This window comes from Geotrypetes seraphini, chromosome 6, assembly GCF_902459505.1.
Source record: "Geotrypetes seraphini chromosome 6, aGeoSer1.1, whole genome shotgun sequence".
NCBI lineage: Eukaryota > Metazoa > Chordata > Amphibia > Gymnophiona > Dermophiidae > Geotrypetes > Geotrypetes seraphini.
The window spans coordinates 57,259,597-57,281,456 of NC_047089.1; the positions used below are offsets into that span (position 1 = coordinate 57,259,597).

Genomic DNA, 21,860 nt, shown 5'->3' on the forward strand with positions numbered 1-21,860 from the left:
GTGGCATTGAGGCATTCCATGAGCAGGGCTAAAAGTTACATAGTGGGTGGCAAAATTTAGCTGCTCTCTGATATGTTCAAGTCTGTATACAGAAATAACTTTAAATGAAGAAGTCATTCATTTACTCCAAAATTTTACTACTATTATTACTATTTAGCACTTAAGTAGCACTGAAAGGCTTATGCAGTGCTGTACATTTTGACATTTAATAGTCGGTCCCTGCTTGGAAGAGCTTACAGTTTAACCTGGATAGACAGACATGACATATAGGGTTAAGGTTGCAAAACCCAAAGTGAGAGGGGTTAGGGGTTGAAAGCAGTCCAAATTTGGGTGCCCCGACTTGGGTGCAGATCCCAGATCTGTGCACAAAATATTTAATAAGTTTCAATGATTTGCTTATTGGAGTTAACAAGCGTTTAATTGGCACTAATTATGATTTGCATGTGGATCTGTCTGCAAGCTATGATGTAACAATGGGCACCTTAATGGATTGTGTGCAAAAGGGGGCGTGGCCATGGGAGGGGCATGAGTGGATCGGGGTGTTCACAAAAGATGCGTGCTGTGTTACAGAATAGTGGGGATCTACGCCCAACTCACGCACCAAGATTTACATGGGTTTCAGCTGGCATAAATCCTTTTGCCCAAAACTGAGCATGGAATTCGATGCTCCCTCCCCCTTACCCCCCCTGACTTGCTGCCCGAGGTGATCCCCTAGTCCTGCCTAATGCTCGCACCAACCCCAATGTAACAATCGATTTGTAGCTTTTGAGGCTTAGGGTTAGAAGAAAGGAAAATCAAATCCCTTATGCTGAGTGATGTTATAGAAGATGGCTTTGCACTTTAGATTGTGGTATTTCTGTTGCAAATACAGCATAATCTCGTTATGACGGACTCGCTTATAACGGAACCTCGTCTGTAGCGGATGAGGTCCGCTGGTCCCAGCCTTGCGCCTTTATAAACATGCAGAGAATCATCGCATATAGCGGACTTTCGGATATAACAGACAACCAATTTGGTCCACAGGGCCGCTTTTAGCTGTAGTTTTCTTCAGCTATAATGGATATGCAAGCTCCGCCTACAAGGCCATGGCGTGCCGGTGATATAGTATCAAAATGCAGCCCAGAAGAAAATGACAGATTATTTTTCTTTCCAGTACAGTACGACATAATGCTTTTTGAACATCTTTTAGTGTTCTGGTTTTGCAATCATTTCGTGCCGTACCTGTGTTTTGCTGAGTTTTGTTATTGATGTTGCTGATATTCTTGTGCAGTGACTGTTGTACATTGATTGTACGTTGTTTCAAGTTGACCTAAATAAAGTTTTTAAAAAATGCAACTCTGGATATAACAGATTGTTTTTCTAAGTCCCTTGAAGTCCGTTATAATGAGATTATACTGTATGCTGCTCTTACATATTTCAGGAGACAAAAGAATAATGGATCCAGTTCAAGGCATGTTTGTTTTCTCTGTATGAAACAATGATAGTGTGCAAGCACGTTATTTTGCTTGAACTACATTTGCTTCGTGCAACTCACATAGCGGCAGCCAGTGTCATACCAATGCCAAAGAACCACCGTTGTATCTTTACAGACCTCCAGCATAGAAAAAGCCATCGTGTATATGGAGAGAAAAGTGAATCCTCTCCTGAGCGCTTACTCTGCTGCAATCACAGCATATGCCCTCAGCCTTGTTAATCCGAGTAAAAGAGGCGTCCAAGAAGCAGAACAGATTCTGAGAGCAAAATCTGTCTTCGTGGAAGGTACGGTTATGATCCCTGGACAGAATCAGGACGACAGGATGTAGGCCGGTCTTTTAAAACATGCACTAACTATTCATAATTGGTTATTATACGAGTCCTAATTGGCACCATTTGGCATCAATTTGAATTTGAGCACATATCTTGCTATGGGCTATTATATAACAAAGTGCGCCCAAATCCCAGGGTGCACAACCCAAAAGGGGGCATGGCCATGGGAGGTGCATGGGTGGGTCAGGGGCATTCCTAAAATTTGCGCACAATGTTCTAAAATATTGCGGATGTGCGCCCAATTGGGTTCCAACAATGGCCAAGCCAAGTCAGAAGTACCTGGCAAAACCCCAAATACAGTAGCAACATTCCATGTAGTGGCTTCCTCCATGTCTACCTCAATAACAAACTATGGACTTTTCCTCCAGGAACTTGTCCAAACCTTTTTTAAACCCAGATACGCTAATGTCCACATCCTCTTTCAATAAGTTCCAAAACGTAACTATCCTTTGAGTATAAATATTTCCTCCTATTTGTTTTAAAAGTATTTCCATGCAATTTCATTAAGTGTCCCCTAGTCTTTGCACTTTTTGAAAAAGTTAAAAAAAAAAAATAAAAAAAATCAATTCGTTTTTACCTGTTCTATTTCATTCAGGATTTTCTGGACCTCAATTATTTCCTCCCCGTCAGCTGTCTCTTTCCAAGCTGAAGAGCCCTAACCTCTTTAGCCTTTCCATCCCCTTTATCATTTTGGTCACTCGTCTTTGAATCTTTTCTGATTCTGCTGCATCTTTTTTGAGGTAAGGTGGCCAGAATTCAATGCAGTACTCAAGGTGAGGTCGCACCATGGAGTGATACTGTTGCTACTATAAAGTTAAGAAGTTCCTTGCTTTGAGGTGTAAATGACTTGAAGTAGATGATGCACATGACACAGTAAAATGAAGTTTGGTGGGTAGAATGAATCAACATTTTGATAAAGTTGGCAAATATTTGGCTACTTGTGAAGGAAGTGTCTAAAAAGAAAAATAGCACAAAGAAAGCACACAGTCCTTCTTAGGTGTGATTATTCTACTATATGGTAAATATATTTTAAATATATGGTAAATATAATTTGGGAAGCATATTCCATCTTTGAATTTTAGCTATAGTTTCACAGGCTGGTCATGTTACAGTATATTTGTTATTTTGACTTTTTAATTTTTTTTTATTTTCATTGCATGATTTTGTTTTTTGTCATGTAAGCTGCTTTGTACATTCTGTAGCTTGAAACGTTTTACTAACCAGGGCTTTTACAAAGCTGTGCTGCTCGGCAATGCATGCTAAATGCTGAGCCACCCATAGGAATAAAAGGGGCAGGTCAGTATTTAGGGCTCCTTTTACAAAGCGGTAGCGGCTTCAGCGCGTGCGACTTTTCATCACACGCTAACCCCCGCGCTAGCCCTGCTCAAGAGGAGGCGGTAGTGGCTAGCGCATCCGGCAGTTTAGCATGCGCTATTACACACGTTAAACCGCTACCGCGGCTTCGTAAAAAGGAGCCCTAAGTGTGCACCGCTCAGCAGTACAGCTTTTTAAAAGGACCGGTAAATGAACGTAATAATGAATAAATGGGACAATGTTAATGTTACATTTTTTTGCCAGTATCTTCTGTGTCTGGGTCTCTTTCCTTACTTCATGGGGCTATTTGAATAAGAAATAAATTTAAATAAATGAAATATGTTCATTAACTACATCTAATTTTTCAGAGAATAAGGTGCGTTATTGGCCTGCTCACACAGAAGCTATATCTGTAGAGGCCACATCTTATGCACTCCTTCAGGCCTTAAATAATGGAAACATCACTTATGCAACACCTATTGCCCATTGGCTAATTGAAAAAAGAAAATACGGTGGTGGATTCTGTTCAACTCAGGTATTTTTGGCTCTTGTTTTCTTGAAATGATAAAAAAAAAAAAAAGAATCCACTGGCTACAAATCTGCTTTTAAGAAACCTTTCCTTAGGGGCCCTAACTTCCTGGTCCAAGGGCCCTAACTTCCTGGTGACCCAGTGGACCTGAAGCTCCCCCTCCTTACAATATAATGCTGAAGGTGGGCATGCCTCCCCTTCCTACTCATCCCCTCCTGGCACCCCTAGTTCCCTCTAAGAGGTTGTAGAGGTGACAGAAGCAGGAGCAATTCCCAACTGCTTCATGTCACAGGATGCTAGCTTAAAAATGGTACTGACTGTTAGCCCACACCAGGGTTTCAAAGTCCCTCCTTGAGGGCCGCAATCCAGTCAGGTTTTCAGGATTTCCCCAATGAATATGCATGAGATCTATGTGCATGCACTGCTTTCAGTGCATATTCATTGGGGAAAATCCTGAAAACCCGACTGGATTGCGGCCCTCAAGGAGGGACTTTGAGATCCCTGGCCCACACAATTTTGAAGCTGACACTCTATAGCAGTGTATCGCAAACTGTATGCTGCGGCACACTGGGGAGGAAGAGAGGCTGACTGCCTACAGGATGTGCCTCTCATGGCAAGAGGTATGTCCTGTATGCAGCCAGTCGGCACCAGCATCTCTCCTTCTCTCTCTCTCTGGCCCTCTTCCCTGCTGGCACTCCTCACTGTCGGCTCACGGCCCGTCTGGAAGGCCTTCGCATATGCGCAGATGTCGACATGATGACATCACATATACATGTGATGTCATCGTGATGACGTCCATGCACTTCCAGATGCCTCGAGCCACAATCATTATGTTTAGTGAGCCTAGGCTCGAGAACATTTGCAAGACACTGCTCTATAGAGTGGGAAGAATGATGACCGCTTCTATACCCGTCACCCTTAAACCCTTGTAGGGTATCTGGGTGCCAAGAGAGGATGGAGCCATAGTGATATGAGGAGCTAGCCCACATTCATTGTTAAGGGGCAAGCTTCAGGGAGGAAAGGGGATTTAAACATTATGGAGATTGAGGGTGACAAGCCCACAGGTTCACAATGGGGTTGAAAAACCCACATGGAAGGGTTTTGTGGGGCCTATAATGTTAAAAATTTCACATGTATGAGTATTGCCTCAGCCATACTGTCTGTGGAAATATGTGAAAAATTTGTGCAAGGCAATTATGTTTTTCCAATGAAAACAGTCCTACAAAGCCTGCTCACTTTTGCATTATTTTGCATTGGTGTAGCTCATTAATGCCAAATCTTCATAAACTTCTGTACAAAGCTTGAAATAGGCACCTTCTTGGCCTTCCCACAAAGATGACCTAGTATAATATTCCCTTGCACGTGTGTATACCTAAACAGGGTGAATTAAATGTATAAAGGAAAATCTCAAATCTATTGTGCCCGTCTTGAACATTCATGAATATACTAGATAAGTGAAGGACATACACAGTAAAGCACAGCACACTAGCTTTTCCTGTTGTAAAAATTGTAATTTATTACATCCATGCATCAAGATATCTCCTCAATGACATCACAATCAGATTTACTATAGAATCGGTCTAAGATCCAATTCTATATTTAAAGCAAATGGAATCACAGTACATTTAACTTTTAAATTAACCTCTGTTTGTAATGGAGCAGCATTAGATCTACATTCCCACCATGCCATCTGGTGGTGACATGCTTTATAGCAATGAGATATACTGTAATCTATATATATAAAATCGGAGGTATGTATGTGTGTATGTGCAGCGATCACGCAAAAACGGCTTGACCGATTTGAACGAAACTTGGTATGCAGATCCCTCACTACCTGGGATGATATGTTCTGGGGGTCTCGCGGCCCACCTGCACACGTGGGCGGAGCTACAAACATAAAATCAGATTTCACCCATTCATGTCAATGGAAAAAATGTAAAAAGCTGCCATTCTCACAGTAATTCAAAAACGGCTTGACCGATTTGAACGAAACTTGGTATGCAGATCCCTCACTACCTGGGGTGATATGTTCTGGGGGTCTCGCGGCCCACCTGCACACGTAGGTGGAGCTACAAACATAAAATCAGATTTCACCCATTCATGTCAATGGAAAAAATGTAAAAAGCTGCCATTCTCACAGTAATTCAAAAACGGCTTGACCGATTTGAACGAAACTTGGTATGCAGATCCCTCACTACCTGGGGTGATATGTTCTGGGGGTCTCGCGGCCCACAACTCTATGTTGCTTGCTCAAGGCTGGGTTCACCCAGCAATTTATATGTTCTTGCTCCAGGAGGTGAAACTAAAAATGTTGTTTATAATCACGTTTTGCGTTAGTTGTATTGTATTCATTTTGTCAAATATTTCACATTATACTTTGAATATTGTACTTTTTATTAAGCTGTAAAAAAATAATTTCATTCACCACTATAAAGTATCTTTATTTGAATCCATTTACAGTGTTATTGCTATAATTAAATACCCGTGCAACACTGGGGCATCAGCTATATCCTCTAAAGCAGTGGTCTCAAACTCAAACCCTTTGCAGGGCTACATTTTTGATTTGTAGGTACTTGGAAGGGCCGCAGAAAAAAAATAGTTAATGTCTTATTAAAGAAATGACAATTTTGCATAAGGTAAAACTCTTTATAGTTTATAAATCTTTCCTTTTGGCTAAGACTTAATAATAATATTGTAATTTATAGCTAAAGAGACATATGATCAAGTAACTGTTTTATTTAACTTTTCTGATTATGATAAACATACTGAGGGCCTCAAAATAGTGCCTGGTGGGCCGCATGTGGCCCCCGGGCCGCGAGTTTGAGACCACTGCTCTAAAGTATGCCCTGCTGAAATCAACCATGTGCTAGCTGGTTTTAAGAAAGGTTTGGACAATTTCCTGGAGGAAAAGCCAATAGTGTTTTATTAAGACAGACATGGGAGAAGCCACTGCTTGCCCTGGGTCAGTAGCAGGGAAATATTTTTACAACCAACAGGAGGAAATATTTTTTCACTCAGAGAATAGTTAAGCTCTGGAACATGTTGCCAGAGGTTGTGGTAAAAGTGGATAGCATAGCTGGTTTTAAGAAAGGTTTGGATAAATTCCTGGAGAAAAAGTCCATAGTCTGTTATTAAGACAAAGGGAAGCCTCTGCTTACCCTAGATCGGTAGCATGGAATGTTGCTACTTTTTGGGTTTTGGCCAGGTACTAGTGACCTGGATTGGTCACTGTGAAGATGGGATGCTAGGCTAGATGAGCCATTGGTCTGACCCAGTAAGGTTATTCTTATGTTATATTTCTCTATCCTCTGTTGAGTAAATTGAAGTGTTATATTCCTACTGATGATTTGAGATCAGTCATTAATGTTTTAGACCAGTGGTTCACAATCAGTGTGTCAGGCCACACTGGTATATCTCCAAGTGGTGGGAGGTGTGTCACAATAAATTTGCTTTCATTAGTGCCTGCAAGCTGGAAAGAGCAGAGATCTAGAGAGTCAGGTACTTGAAATCCCCCATAAATGGTCCTTATCTCTGCTTTCCCACTGCCATCAGTGGTGTAGTCAGTAATATTTGCAGGATGTTGTATGACATATTTTGCTGTGTTCTTGAATGCAACACAGTCCTCTTAATATTGTTTTCCTACTTAGGACACAGTGGTTGCTCTGGAAGCTTTGTCAAAATATAGTACACGAACTGTGAATGAGCCTGTAAATCTAAAGATTGACATACAAGCCCCTGGAAGAAGCAAAAAGCAGGTTATCATTTTGAATAAGGACAATGCACTGACAGAAGAAAAGCTACAGGTACTGTACCTAAACCTTATTTCTTTGTGGCAAAAGAAAATCCCACACGTATTAATAGTGTTAGCATGTGCTGCTAAATGACCTCTTAATTGTCTCTTGCCCCTTGCCTTTAAAGGATAGGTCTGGCCATCATTTGTAATCAGTGGCGTAGTAAGGGGGAGGCGGTCTGTTCTGGGCACCGTCTTGGTGGGAGCGCTGGTATCCGTCCTCATCACCCACACCCTGCTCCTTCCCGCTCCTCCCCTGCTGGGCGCATGCCTTCACTTCCCCCACCCCCACTCCACAATACCTCTAGCTATTCGCCGGCATGATCACCAACTGCAACCTGCTGCTCGCGCCAGCATTGGCTCTCCCTCTGATGTCACTTCCAGGTCCCATGCATAGGAAGTGACATCAGAGGGAGAGTCGACGCTGATGCGGGCAACAAATTGGTGATGCTGCTTGCACCGGGAAACTTAAAGAGGGAAAGGGAAGGGGTGCACGTGCATGGCAGGGGGGCAGGGAAGGAGCAGGGGTTGGAGAAGAGGGCGGGGCAGTGTGCCACCACCCCGGGTGCCTCTCACACTTGCTACGCCACTGTTTGTAATGACTTTTTTACATAAACTATGTACCACTGAATATTGCCAACTATATTGAGTGATATAATTGGCTATTCGGTGACATTTAGCGCATTGCGAACTAAGTTTTGGCAGTCAAATTAGGCTGCCAAAATACCTGGAATATCTTTGGCCAGTTTAAACCTAATTGGTCAGTGCTGATTATATCAGTCTGGCCAGTTAAACGTGATCAAGATATAACGCTCCCACACACAAATACATATTCAATGCCAGTCACCTGAGACGGCCTGGCATTGAATATTCAGTTGACTGTCGACTGGTTGACTCCCACAGTCTGAATATCTGTTCCATATTATTTAAATACATTAGCCCAGGGGTGTCCAATGTCGGTCCTCGAGGGCCGCAATCCAGTCGGGTTTTCAGGATTTCCCCAATGAATATGTATGAGATCTATTAGCATTCAATGAAAGCAGTGCATGCAAATAGATCTCATGCATATTCATTGGGGAAATCCTGAAAACCCGACTGGATTGCGGCCCTCGAGGACCGACATTGGACACCCCTGCATTAGCCCTTTCTTCTTTTGTAAGAGCAAAGCTTTGTGGTTTCAGACAATGAATTGCTCACTTTATATGTTGACATCCATGCTACCTTGTGGTTGTATATGTTTCTAGCAAACATCCAATTCTTTATTACCCTTCATCCTGGAGAGCTCCTTTGATAAATCACTCATATGCTCCTTCATATGTTTGCTGTAAAAAGAAGCTCAAGCAAAGCCACTTATGTTATACCAAACAACTCAACACACTTTACTTCCTAAGCCAGGGGTAGGCAATTCCAGTCCTCGAGAGCTGGAACCAGGTCAGGTTTTCAGGATACCCACAATGAATATGTATGAGATGGATTTGCATGCACTGCCTCCTTGAGATGCAGATCTATCTCATGCATATTTATTGTGGATATCCTGAAAACCTGACCTGGCTCCGGCTCTTGAGGACCGGAATTGCCTACCCCTGTCCTAAGCTGCTGTGGGGTTGTTATTGGTTTCATGACAAAGGGTTTAATCCACAAATTTACAAAAGAAGAAAACTCTGCTGATAGTGCATTTGCAATGCTTGTTAATACGTACCAATGGTTTCTTTTGCAGTATGACTTTGGACACAAAATCAACGTTGCTGTATCTGGTCATGGAACTGGAAGCATGACAGTAAGACCCTGAATAAATGAAATTTAGTCTGCTGCAGGAGCATGTACATTGTAGAATTCAGATTTCCTCTAGTTCTGTGATTTTAGATTTCCTTCCTGATTAAAATTAAAGTAAATCAGGGGCAAATTCACGTGTGGGCTTGAAAGTGCCCAGCCACCTCTGCTTGTGGCTCAGATTAGGAGTTAGGCTTCACCAGAGGAAGTGACTCTGAATGCAGCTAACAGATGCTAAGAGAGCAAGTCTTACTTCGCTCCTTAAGGGACCCAGCAGCACCACAAGCACATTGGAATCTTATGGCCAGCTATGGCCGTTGATGGTCTTGAAAGATTAACAATGGCATGTGCAGCTTCTGAATTTTCAAAGCATACACAGTGGTAGTAGTATAGCAGTGAAGAGGAAAAGACAAGTTCTCGGTGCTTACTCAACCCAAAGCAAGGAACAGAGGCCAGGGATGAATGGGAAGATGGGAGAAAAGAAGGGGGTGGATTCTCATTGAGCAAGGATGGAAAGACTGAAAATGTTAGGGCCCTCTTATGGTTATCTGTGTCATGAACCCTAATGAAATAATGTAATCCCTGGATATGACCAGCTTCTTCTAAATTATAAATCTCATTGAACTCCTTCTGGGGCATATTAGCAATCTATACATACTAATGTAATGTGATAACATAACATAAAATTTTATTTGTATACTGCAATACATGAAGTTCAATGTGGTTAATAGGAGTTAAGCAGACTACCGTACATGAGAGGTGAGGATGCAAGTACAAATAATATAGGATCATGGCAAGGTCAGAGTGAAATACAATTATGGTATGGTAATACGAGAAGAACTCAAGTAAATGAACAGCTTTTGAATATCAGTGCAGAAATAGATACGGAGACCCAAAAGAAGGAAGTAAGAGAAGTGAGGGAGGGCAGGTAGTAAGAGTTGAATGAGTCTGTACATAGAGCTTTTTCCATCATCATGAGAAGCGTGTGAGAAACGCAAAGAGGGCACAGGGTTTTTAGTGCTCTACTAGGAATTTGTTGAACAAGTATGTTTTTAATCCTTGCCTGAAATACATGTATGACAAACAAGACCCTATAATGGAGAGCAGTTCCCGACTGAAGTGAACTGCTTGATAGGATAGTAATTTTGTTACGTAAGTTTTTTTAGGTTTTCCTTGCATGGAGGGTAGGCGAAGATGGAGTTGGAGTGCAAAAGGTGGGTCGGGGGAGGGGTTAAACTCAAATACTTCAGTAATGTAGTTTGGTAGGAAACCATAAAGACCCTTCTACATGAAGCAACCAGTTTGAATAATGATCAGGCCTTGATTGGGAGCCAGTGCAGTGACTTGTAGAAAGGCATGACGTGTTCAGTTTTCCTTAGGTGGAAGATAAGATGCACAGCTGTGTGCTGAATCATCCGGAGTCTGTTGAAGTGTTTCTTGGGGCATGAGATGTAAATGAGGTTGCAGCAGTCTAGCATGCTGAGAATCAGGGTTTGTAATAGGATTTGGAAGGGAAGGGTGTCAAAGTAAGAACGGATTGATCATAGTTTCCAGAGTGCTGCAAAGCCTTTGTGAACCACAGCAGCGATATGGCTTTTCTGGTCATCTTTCAGTCTAGAGTCACTCCTAGGATTTTGATAGTGGACTGTAGTGGTAGGGTTATACTCCTGATCATAATGTTTTCCTCATTGAGATTCATAGGACTTGCGAGGAATAACTTGTTTTTTTTCAGTGTTTAGTTTCAGTTTGTATTTCATCATCTAGTCTTCCATTGTTTGGATAACCCCTTCGATTTGCTTTGATTCCTTTGAAGGCAGAGTGGGTATTGGGAGGAAGATCATGATGTCATCGGCGTAACTATAGCTTTTAACTCCCAATGAGGCTAGGAGGTTCCTCAGCAAACATAAGTATATGTTGAACAGGATCGGGGACAGTGAGGAACCTTGTGGAACTCCGCAGGGAGTGGGCCAGACAGGAGAGAGTTTGTCATCGTGGAAGACTTGGTATGAGTGACTTGTTAGGAAGCCCCTGAACCAATTTAGGACAGTTCCTGTGATGCCAATAGCGTCAAAGGTGCTGCTTAGGTCAAATTGTAATATAAGAGCACGCTTTCCTCTGCTGAAGGGTTGCTAGATGTTGTTTGTTAGTGAGGCTAGAACTGTCTCTGTGCTGAATAGTGGCTGAAAGCCGGACTGTGAGTCGTGAAGTATATCGTGCTCTTCTAGGTAGTTGAGCAGTTGGTGATACACTAGTCCATCCAGTAGTTTCACAAAGAAAGGGATGGAGACAATGAGTTGGTAGATAGAGACAGAAGAAATTGGTTCTTTGTTGTTCTTAGTAATGGGTGTTATCATGGTATGCCCTTTGTTCTCTCGGAATGTGCCGTTGTTAAGCATTGTCTGAGTCCAGTTTAAAAGTAAACCCTGAAAAGTTGGAGGAGCTACTTGAATGTCCCAGGGAACATAGAAGTCTAGCGGGTCTGAGAACTCTTCAGTCTTTGAATTCAGACCAGAAGAAGGGTACTTTAATGTGACTTCTAGTTGTATAGGTTTTTATTGGCTTGGGACCATGTTGTTTGGCTTCCTGCCAAAGTAGGTTAAATCAGAACACGAAGTGGTCTGACCAAAGTGAGGGAGGCCAATCCCCGTCTTGCAGAGCTATACTGGGGTATATTGTGTTGACTTCCATGTTGATAACGAGGTCTAAATGGTGTCCTTTCTGGTGAGTGGGTGAAGGTGAGGGGATGGAGTGCCCAGGGACTGTAGAAAATTGAAGAGGTCCTTGACAGTCTGTGTGTTAGTTCTAGGTGTAGATGAGTTTATGAGTTTCTTGTTGGGCAGACTGGATGGACTGTAAAGGTCTATACCTGCTGTCATCTAATATGTTAATAGAAGGATTCTACCAATATATTTTCTATATATTGCTTGAGAAATTTACTTACAGTAATTTCTTTTATCTTAGATACTTGGCGTGTATCATTCTTCAGAAGAAAAGTACAACACCTGTGAACATTTACATTTAGATGTTAAAGTTGAAGGATATGTACCAGGTAAGTGCAAAATAACTGCTGCTTGACAGCAAAGGATGTGCAGCACAGAAATTTTCAGAAGTTTCAGATCACAGTATATTATTTTATCTCAGTTTTATTTCCATTGAGTAATACCTCATTTTCCTATTGGGATCTCTGTTTGTCCCATTTCAAATAGTACAGTCACTCTCTATACCAGTGTCTCAAACAGTGTGCCCCCAAGAGATTCCAGAATTTTACTTTATTTTTAAAAATTCCCTTCATATATATATATGTCATATATATAAAATGGAAAAAGTATTGGCATTACAACAAGGTTATATTAAAAAATTTAATAAAATATGGGGACCATTGACAAATTATTCTACTGATCAGATATAATAACACATGTATAGAACATATAGAAGGGGTAGGGAGGGAAAACTATTGTAATATTAATATGATATAAAATTCTGATAAAGGGTTTATTTAATTCACATTGTAAGAACATTTAATAATAATTTCAAGTGTTTTTTCATAATTGAATGTATTACATGTATTTCACTTGATGTAAGAATTTAAAAAAAGAATAAAAAATATTTATTAAAAAAAAAAAAAAATTCCCTTCATAACTATACACTAGAATAGATGGCATGAACATCGCGTAAGCAAGAGTCTGTTAATGTTATGATTGTGTGCGTAAGAATACAGCTGCCCAGACAAGCATCATTCTTTGATGTGATTGGTCCTTGAAAACTAATGGCAAGTAATTTTATTATTTTTTTATGCAGTAGTTATCCTAACTTAGGCAACAAAGCAATCAAGGCTTTGTTAGTTTGGATTTTCTTATCTTTACGAACTTGGATTTTCATTCAGCTCTGACAGAAATTAAGGGCTCCTTTTATCAAGCCGCACTAGTGGTTTAACGCGCATAATAGCCTGCATTAAACCGCCAGCTGCGCTAGCCGCTACCGCCTCCTCTTGAGCAGGGGTAAGCGCGTGATGAAATGTTGCGCGCGTTAACCCCGCTAGCGCGGCTTGATAGAAGGAGCCCTAAATGAAATGCGTATTTGCTTGTCAACTATCAAACTGCATTTTGAGTTAATTTGCACTCAAAAACAAGCACATCCATCGCATTGATAATCAATTCTATTCTATCTACTTTAGTTTCACCATTGTTACAGTTACCCATACATAACTTTAAAAACTTTAAATAAATAAATAATAATGTAATAATAATAATTTATTTTTATATACCGCCATACCCGTGAGTTCTAGGCGGTTCACAACAGTTACGCATAGTACAAACAATACAAATCGTTTGAGATTCGACAAATGAAGTGCATACAATATAAAAGAAATACATGCAATATAAGAAGAATACAACAATGTTAAAAGAAAGTAAAAAGTTAAAAGAATAAGATACATTAAAAACCCTCAATTAATTTTTTGTTGAGTTTGTAATTTTACAATTTCAATTATAATATGTCGCAAAAAAAACATTTGCTCTGTTTAGTGTGCCAGAGCCAAAAAAGTTTGAGAGACACTGCTCTATACCATATCCATTTCTAACAAACATATCCTTTGGCTCCTGCCACAGGATTTAAAGGAGTTAGGGGCTCTTTTACTATACTGTGGAAAAAAATGGCCCTAGCAAGTCTTTACATGGGCCATCCCCACCCACTAAGGCCATGTTTACCACTAGATTAAAATAGCCAATATTTCTATTTTCCATACTAATGGCCACTTGCTAATTTTCCCAATGTTCCCAAGATCTCTTAGCCTCCCCCCCATTCCCCGCTCCTTACATATGACCCCTTATATTATATTGTACCTGTTCCCACTTCCCTTTAATTGTATCTTCATTCACTGATTGTACCAATTTTCGCTGATGGTCCAGTCCTTCTCATATTATATTGTACCTGTATCCTTTCCCAACATGCGCTGATTGTACCATCCCTTTAATTTTATCTTCATTCGCTGATGTACCAATATTCGCTGATAGTCCTGTCCTTCTTATATTATATTGTACCTATATCCTGTTCCAAATATGCACTGATTGTCCAGCCCTCTTAATTGTATTTTCCTTCACTGATTGTACCAACTTTCGATGTATGTCCAGCCCTTCTTTATTGTAAACCGCCTCGAACTACTACGGCTTTGGCGGTATATAAGAAATAAATTATTATTATTATTATTGCATAACCATTAGCATGTGATCCCCTACCACCATCTATTATAAAGGCAGTAAGGACCCACGCACTAAGCATTCACTTATCAGTTAGCATTTGGCAATGTAGCTGCACTAATCGATTAGCCACATGCATCCCTAGACCCGTCCCAGGCTTATGACCCTTTTAATTGCTTAACAAGCCAATTAGTGGCAATAATTGGGTGCTAACAATCAATTATTTTGCTAATTGGCAATAATTGGAATTTACACACGTAGCTGTACAGTTGCTCTTCGATAAAGATGTGTGTGTAAATTTTTCCACATAAATCTGAAAAGGGAACGTGGCAAAAGGGGGAAGGGTGGGTTAGGTGCTAGGGTTACCAGATTTTCCAAACGGAAAATCCGGATCCATGGCCCCGCCCCCCAGGCCCATCCTGTTCCAGCCGGACACGCCCCGTTCCGCCCCCCCCCCCCCAGCCACGCCATGCCCTTCTCGACCTGCACGGACAACGAGCGACGTCAGACAGCATTCACACATGTGCTGGTGTGTGACATCACTGTGTCGCACTGCGCATGCGCGATGTCGCCCATTGCCAGAAGCTTTTACAAAACCTGAACAAAGTGCTGAGTTTTGAGAAGTCATCTGGATCCCCAGACATGTCTTCAAAAGGAGAACATGTCTGGGTAAATCCAGATGTCTGGTAACCCTATTAGGTGCATTTCTAGGATTTGTGTGCAGTGTTATAGAATTTGGGAGATCTGTGTCTAATTTAGGTGCAGAAATTTACATGAGGTTCAGGAGTCTCACAAGGTTTCAGCAGGAACTCGTGACAGCCATTTTTACCAGCTAGACTACACGAACAGGAGCATAGAAGAGTTGCTTCTGCCCCAACTCACCGCTAGACTATCAGAATTTAAGGTAGGCCCGGGGGAGGCCTGCACTGGTTCCAGGAGGGGGAAGGGGAGGCATGGTGGTTGCACAGCCGGCCAGGACAGGATCTGATACCTCACCATGGGGGAGAGAGAGATTGCTCCTGTCCCAGCTCACCGCTGGACCACCAGAACTTAAAGTAGGCCCAGAGAGAGGGCAGCACTGTGTTCAGGAGAGGAGATAGGGGTGTGGAGGGTGCAGAATGAGCCAGGACAAGACCCAACACTTCACCTTGGATGTGGGAGGGATCGTTCTTGTCCTGGCTCACCACTGGACCACCATGGCTCAAGATATGCCCAAGGAGAGGCCCTTAGTGCATCCCTTCATTTTAAGATCAGATGCTACAGGGACCCCCCACAGGCAGAGCTGACCAGTACTAGAATATAAACCCTCAATTTATATTTGAATTAACATCCCCCCCAAGAAAAGGGAGAAAATGTTATCTTGGTTTATATTCGGATGGATTTATATTTGAGTATATATGGTAAAATGGCTATATTTTGGCAATGTGCTAGTCTATAAAATGGCACCTAAATGCGATGTTTGAAGGTTGCTGTGCACTTGGGTAGAGTGTGGGTAGAGCATGCATGAAGTACATGCATAAATTATAGAGTAGCATAATTTATGTGCATTTTTTTTTTTCAATAAACTAGTCCCAAATATTTACACCAGATTTATGGCTAACATATACAGTACACATGTCTGTATATACCTAATTACACCAGTATTCTATTCAGGAAAATACGAACCTGTTATAAAATAGGCTCCACCCTTTAGGCACCTCTTTATAGAATTGCTCTCTGTGATTCTCACATTTTATTATGGTACAAAATAAGAAATACTCTAAATATGCTGCATCTTATAATGAAAAGATAAAATAGTTAAATAATAGAAATATGTCAGAAAATTTGGCCATTCCTGTTCAGTGCAAAAGGACATTTTTTCTCATTAATTTTGTATTTGTCATTTCACTTCCTGCAATTCTGTTTAATATTTTAGAGCCTGATTACACCAACTACAACTATGATTATGAAAACAAGCAAAATGATGATCCTCTAAGCACAATGACCAAACTTGACTGGTTTGATATTCGCAGTAGGAGAAGGAGAGATGTGTCTGCTCATGGAAAAGATGATGACTTAGAGTACACCGTATGCATAAAGTAGGTTAATGTGCAAAATTTTCTTATCCTTATCCTAGACATGAGATCACTCATTTCATGATTTAAGGGCCCTAAAATACTGTTTGTGATCCATCACTGTAAGTAACATTATGGTATTTACATGGTAATGAGATGCAAAACATGCATTACTGCAGTAGTCTCCAACATGTGGCCCCTGGGCCACATGTAGCTGCTGAAGTCCTCCATTGCAGCCCTCAAACAGTTGGCTGAAATGCTCTTCAAGTGCTGCAGATGCATCATGTTCAATGCTGCCCACTTGAATAGCGCACTAAATGTTTGGAAAAATTATTGGCATAGGGCAGAAGTAGAACTACTATGCATGCACAATTCGTATATATGAATGGTCATAGGTCAGGTTCAAAGTCAGGACTCCAGGGCATATCCATTGCAAATTACCTCTAGCAACCACTGATCTGATGTTATTTGGGTTCACCCCCGAAAAAACTCTCCCAACCTTGCACCTACTGGCAGAGGGTGAACCCATACCCCTTCATTCTGCTGGATGACCAACGGTGGAGGAGACACCACCAGAATCACAGCCTCCCTGAAGGCCGTCCTGAAAGGACTGAGTTTGTTGATGGGAATGTGCAGATACACCTCTGTGAGATCGAGAGAGGTGAGAAACACCCCTGGCTGCATCGCCAAGATGACCAATCTTAACTTCTCCATCTGAAACGATGGAATCCGAAGAGCTCTGTTGACAGTCATGCGGTCCAAAATGGGCCAGAAGGAGCCTTCCTTCTTGGGAACCACAAAATAAATGGAATAATGACCAGTTCTGATCTTGCCAGGTGGTACCAGAATCACAGCCTTGAAGTTGACCAACCTCTGTAATGTTAGGCGAACCACCTGTCTCTTCCAGGGGGCTCAACAGGGAGACTCCAGAAAGGCATCTGACATTATTGTTCACTGGATTAAGGAGGCTATAGCTTCAACTTACCTGTTAAAGAAGAGATGGGTTCCCCCCCCCCCCATGCTCCAAGTTTATTCTACTAGGAGACTGGTGGCCTCCTGGGCAGAAAATTAATTGGTGCCCCCAGTGGAGATTTGAAAGGTGGTGGTGTGGTTATCACTGCATTCTTTTGTGTGACACTATCGAGTGGATGTTCAAACCAGACAGGATGCGGAGTTTGGGGCACATGTTCTGCAGTCAGGGCTTTGATTGTCCCACCCTTAATAATCACTGCTTTGGTACTTCCCATTCATATGTGCCAGTATGGAGAGACAGTATAGGATGAGAAATTAAGTCTTACCTGCTAATTTTCTATCTTTTAGACTCTCCAGACTAGCACAGAACCTTCCTGGTCGTATACTTCATTGTTTCTTGATAGCTTTCACTTCAGTTTGGTTTTACAGCTTCTTTTAGGAATTCCTTAGGGGTCTTTATTGCTTGTGTCCGGGTCCTGTTTGGGTGTAGCCATGAAAACATAGCTGAGTATTCTTAACAAAAAGAAAAAAAAATTGAGACCTCTGGTCATTTAATAGAAAACAGCAAATAATATCTGAAAAAGTTATTTTGCAGTTTTTCTGTATTTGCGGTTCTGTTAATCCCCCTATCACAGCGAATACGGAGGGAGAAGTGTATACTAATCTGGCTTGTTCAGTTTTACAATGGGTGTACTGATGTTCTATTCTCACTGCAAAGGTTAAGATGCTGCCATTTCCTATGTGTGACTCGTGGATTATTACTAAAAATATTTTTTTTCATATAGAGGAGAGGGTGTTTAAAAATGATTGACCCCGGGTATCAAATATGCTAGGCATACCACTGATGGCTGGACTCGGAGTTCCAAACCCGATGCTGCAGCAGTCAGTGCCGATGGTTATCGCAGATGCATAGTATGCACCAGTAGAGGTCACCTTATCTTCTGGTGCAAGCTGTGAGGCAAGCAGAAAAAGCCTCCTTTCTCCTCTGATCTTTTGCATTGCACGTAGCCAACGGCCGCCAAGGCCCATGGAGAGGAGAAAAGATTGAAGAGGCCAGCCAGAATCTGGTTGGGACAAAATAAAATAATTCTAATAATAATCTGTTCTAAGATTAGGAGCAACCAAAAGGAGGATGTATCAGGAAGTTCCTCCCAATTGCCTGTTCACTGGGAAAGAGAAAAAGAAATGGCTATGGATTGGCTGACTGGTCCTCAAGAAATAAACTCCAAATGGAATGGATGCTATGGATTTAAGATAAGTAGGGGGGGGGGCTGTTGACAATATGTAACTTGTGCTCTGCATGTATTACTGAGACCCCTGGGGTTGCTTGCTATATGTGACCATTTGCTGAATGGTTTTAAAAAGTTGGGAGGGAGAAGTACTGAACCTGACTATTCAGAGGGGGATTGCGAAGATCTGCAATGTGACATAATCAGGCTCGAGGAATGGGCATCGACATGGCAGATGAGGTTCAACGTGGATAAGTGTAAAGTGATGCATGTCGGTAACAAAAATCTCAAGCAGTTGAAGCAGGCCATTCGGAGTGGGTTCCCTGAATGGAAATTTTTTTTAAATTATTACAGCTTGCAGATCCTTTGCTACCAGACAAATTTAGTAGGACATCAGGCTGCCCAGAGGTATAAATTAATTTCTAAATTTTTGAATAAAAAGCCAAAAAATAGTCTTAGAGACATTTGGAGCATCGAGATAAAACAGTATATTTCTGTATCTCGTTGGCCACGAATTTGGTCTTGGAGGTTGAAGTGTACAAGGTCAGCATCTATGAGACAAATTTGGTTATTTTTATTGCATAGGATTTTTTGGACCCCAGTTCGTTTACAAAAGTTAGATAATTCCAGGTCTAATAGATGCTGGCATTGTCATAATGATATAGGGACTTTGGATCATCTGTTATATTATTATCCTTTGATACTTAATTTCTGGAAATCAATTTGGAGACAAATTTATCTTATTCTTGATTCAGCAATTACCCAAACATATGAAGCCATAATCTGTGGTACGCTTTTACATGTCAAGCTTTCTTTGGATAAATATAAAAGTCAACTTTTTATGATAATGACGGGAATAGCTATCCAATTGATGACACATAATTGGAAGAGGTATGACTAAATTACACATTTTGGTGGACAAATATGAAAAAATGAATGCAGAGTGTTTGAGGTTTAGCAGTACATTTAATAGAGTGTGGAGTCCATTGACTATATTTGTAACATCATAATAATTGTAATATATTTATTTATTTTATATATTTTTTTTGAGGTTGGTAGAATTTCTTACACATCCAGGGGAGGGAGGGGGAGGGAAAGATATTTTGTTTATTAAAATACTTAATTATAATATTATAATGACATAATTTGTCTTATTGTAGTAATTTGGTAAGGGGGGGAGAAAATGATTTTTATGAAATATTTATGTTCAGATAATTGTATTGCATTGTCAAAGTTTAAAAATCAATAAAGATTTATATTAAAAAAAAATCTCAAGTATGAGTACAGGATGTCCGGGGCGGTACTTGGAGAAACCTCCCAGGAAAGGGACTTGTGAGTTCTGATCGACAAGTCGATGAAGCCATCTACACAATGTGCGGCGGCGACGAAAAGGGCGAATAGAATGCTAGGAATGAAAAAGAAGGGGATCACGAACAGATCGGAGAAGATTATCATGCCGCTGTACCGGGCCATGGTGCGCCCTCACCTGAAGTACTGCATCCAGCACTGGTCCAGCACTGAAGAAGGACATGGTACTACACGAAAGGGTCCAGAGAAGAGTGACTAAGAGGATTAAGGGGTTGGAGAAGCTGCCGTACAGCGAAAGATTAGAGAAACTGGGTCTCTTCTCCCTCAAACAGAGGAGATTGAGAGGAGACATGATCAAAACATTCAAGGTACTGAAGGGGATAGACTTAGTAGATAAGGACAGGTTGTTCACCCTCTCCAAGGTAGGGAGAACGAGAGGGTACTCTCTAAAGTTGAAAGGGAATAGATTCTGTACAAACGTTAGGAAGTTCTTCTTCACCCAGAGAGTGGTGGAAAATTGGAAAGCTCTCCCAGAGTCTGTCATGGGGAAAACACCCTCCAGGGATTCAAGACAAAGTTAGACAAGTTCCTACTGAACAAGGACATATGCTGGTAAGGCTAGTCTCAGTTAGGGCGCTGGTCTTTGACCAAAGGGCCGCCGCATGAGCGGACTGCTGGGCATGATAGACCACTGGTCTGACCCAGCAGCGGCATTTCTTATGTTCTTATGGTCAGGCTTTGAAATAAAGCCCAGAGAGTCTGCTATTCTAGTATTTGATTGGTGTTTCTGTTATCCCTTTGGATCTGTTAACAACTGGAGGACTTTTTAATGTTGTTTCCACATGGTTGTCAACTCAAAAGTTTGTCCACTCAATTCAGTATTTTATAAACTCACATCTGAAAGTCTAATATATCATGGGTGCAACACAAGAAAAGACGGGGTGCCATGGAGGGCAAGTTGCACAGAATGCAATTATAGCTTGCTACGACCCTGACTGCACACAGCAGACAACCGCCTAGGCAAGGGGTTTGGCAATGTGTCCTATGTTCTGGCTTCACAAATAAGGTAACCCTAGAGAAAAGAAAAAAAGATTGGCAGGTAAGACCTAATTTCTCCATCCAGCAGTTGAAAGAAGGAAAGACTCCAAGCTACAAAAAAACAAAACAAAACCCTGATATACCAGTATGCCAAGACATAGAATGAAAGAAGGGTCTATTACATGAAGAACAGATGTAGTAAGAAAATGAAAAGGGGATCCTGCACTAACAAGCATGATTGACTCCAAGCTATTCAAGTAGGCTGGAGACTCGATCATCGAGGCCAAAAGAATTGCCAGAATGGATTCTCTTTTCCATATGATTGGGCTAGAGACTGCGTTCTGTGAATTCAAATAACAGATGAGGAAAAGCCATGTAAAAACAAATGGTTTATTGACAGAGTTTCCACAGTCTGGGAAGAGCAAAATTTCAGTGCTCTTCAAAGAGAGAAAACAAGGCAAACAGATTTATACCCTAAGTGACATCATTTGTAATAATTATCATGCTTTAGAATACAATGGCACAGTTGATCACATGACTTCCTTTCCAAAAATGCCTTACATCAATGTTAACATTAAAAGTCTGTTCTGTTAAGTTTTAAAACCCAGCAGGTGGCAGTGTTTCACTTTTCTTCCTAAATCAGTTTTGATCTTTGACCTTTCCAAGTATCAATCATGTCAATTACAAAGCCCTACTTCCTCAAAGTAGTATTGTATTTTCTAATCTTTAAGAAACAGATTCTCTGTAAAACACCCAAATTTCCTGTTCCTCTGAGAACCTTATCCCATAGATGTATGTGAACAATGGTACATAAATCTATGTCTCTTAAGAGTCACAAAATCAACCAAATCAACC

General features: G+C 41.2%; 1 protein-coding gene across 1 annotated transcript in view; it reads left to right on the top strand.

Moving 5' to 3' along the window:
- The window catches only part of LOC117362888 (complement C4-A-like), a 129,038-nt gene that overhangs the window by 86,630 nt on the left and 20,548 nt on the right, over positions 1 to 21,860 (top strand). Inside the window, exons 28-33 of the mRNA XM_033949977.1 lie at positions 1,590 to 1,758; positions 3,489 to 3,655; positions 7,297 to 7,452; positions 9,157 to 9,216; positions 12,171 to 12,258; positions 16,320 to 16,482. Of these exons, the coding sequence (XP_033805868.1) occupies positions 1,590 to 1,758; positions 3,489 to 3,655; positions 7,297 to 7,452; positions 9,157 to 9,216; positions 12,171 to 12,258; positions 16,320 to 16,482 (803 nt within the window). The remainder of the gene's footprint in view (positions 1 to 1,589; positions 1,759 to 3,488; positions 3,656 to 7,296; positions 7,453 to 9,156; positions 9,217 to 12,170; positions 12,259 to 16,319; positions 16,483 to 21,860) is intronic.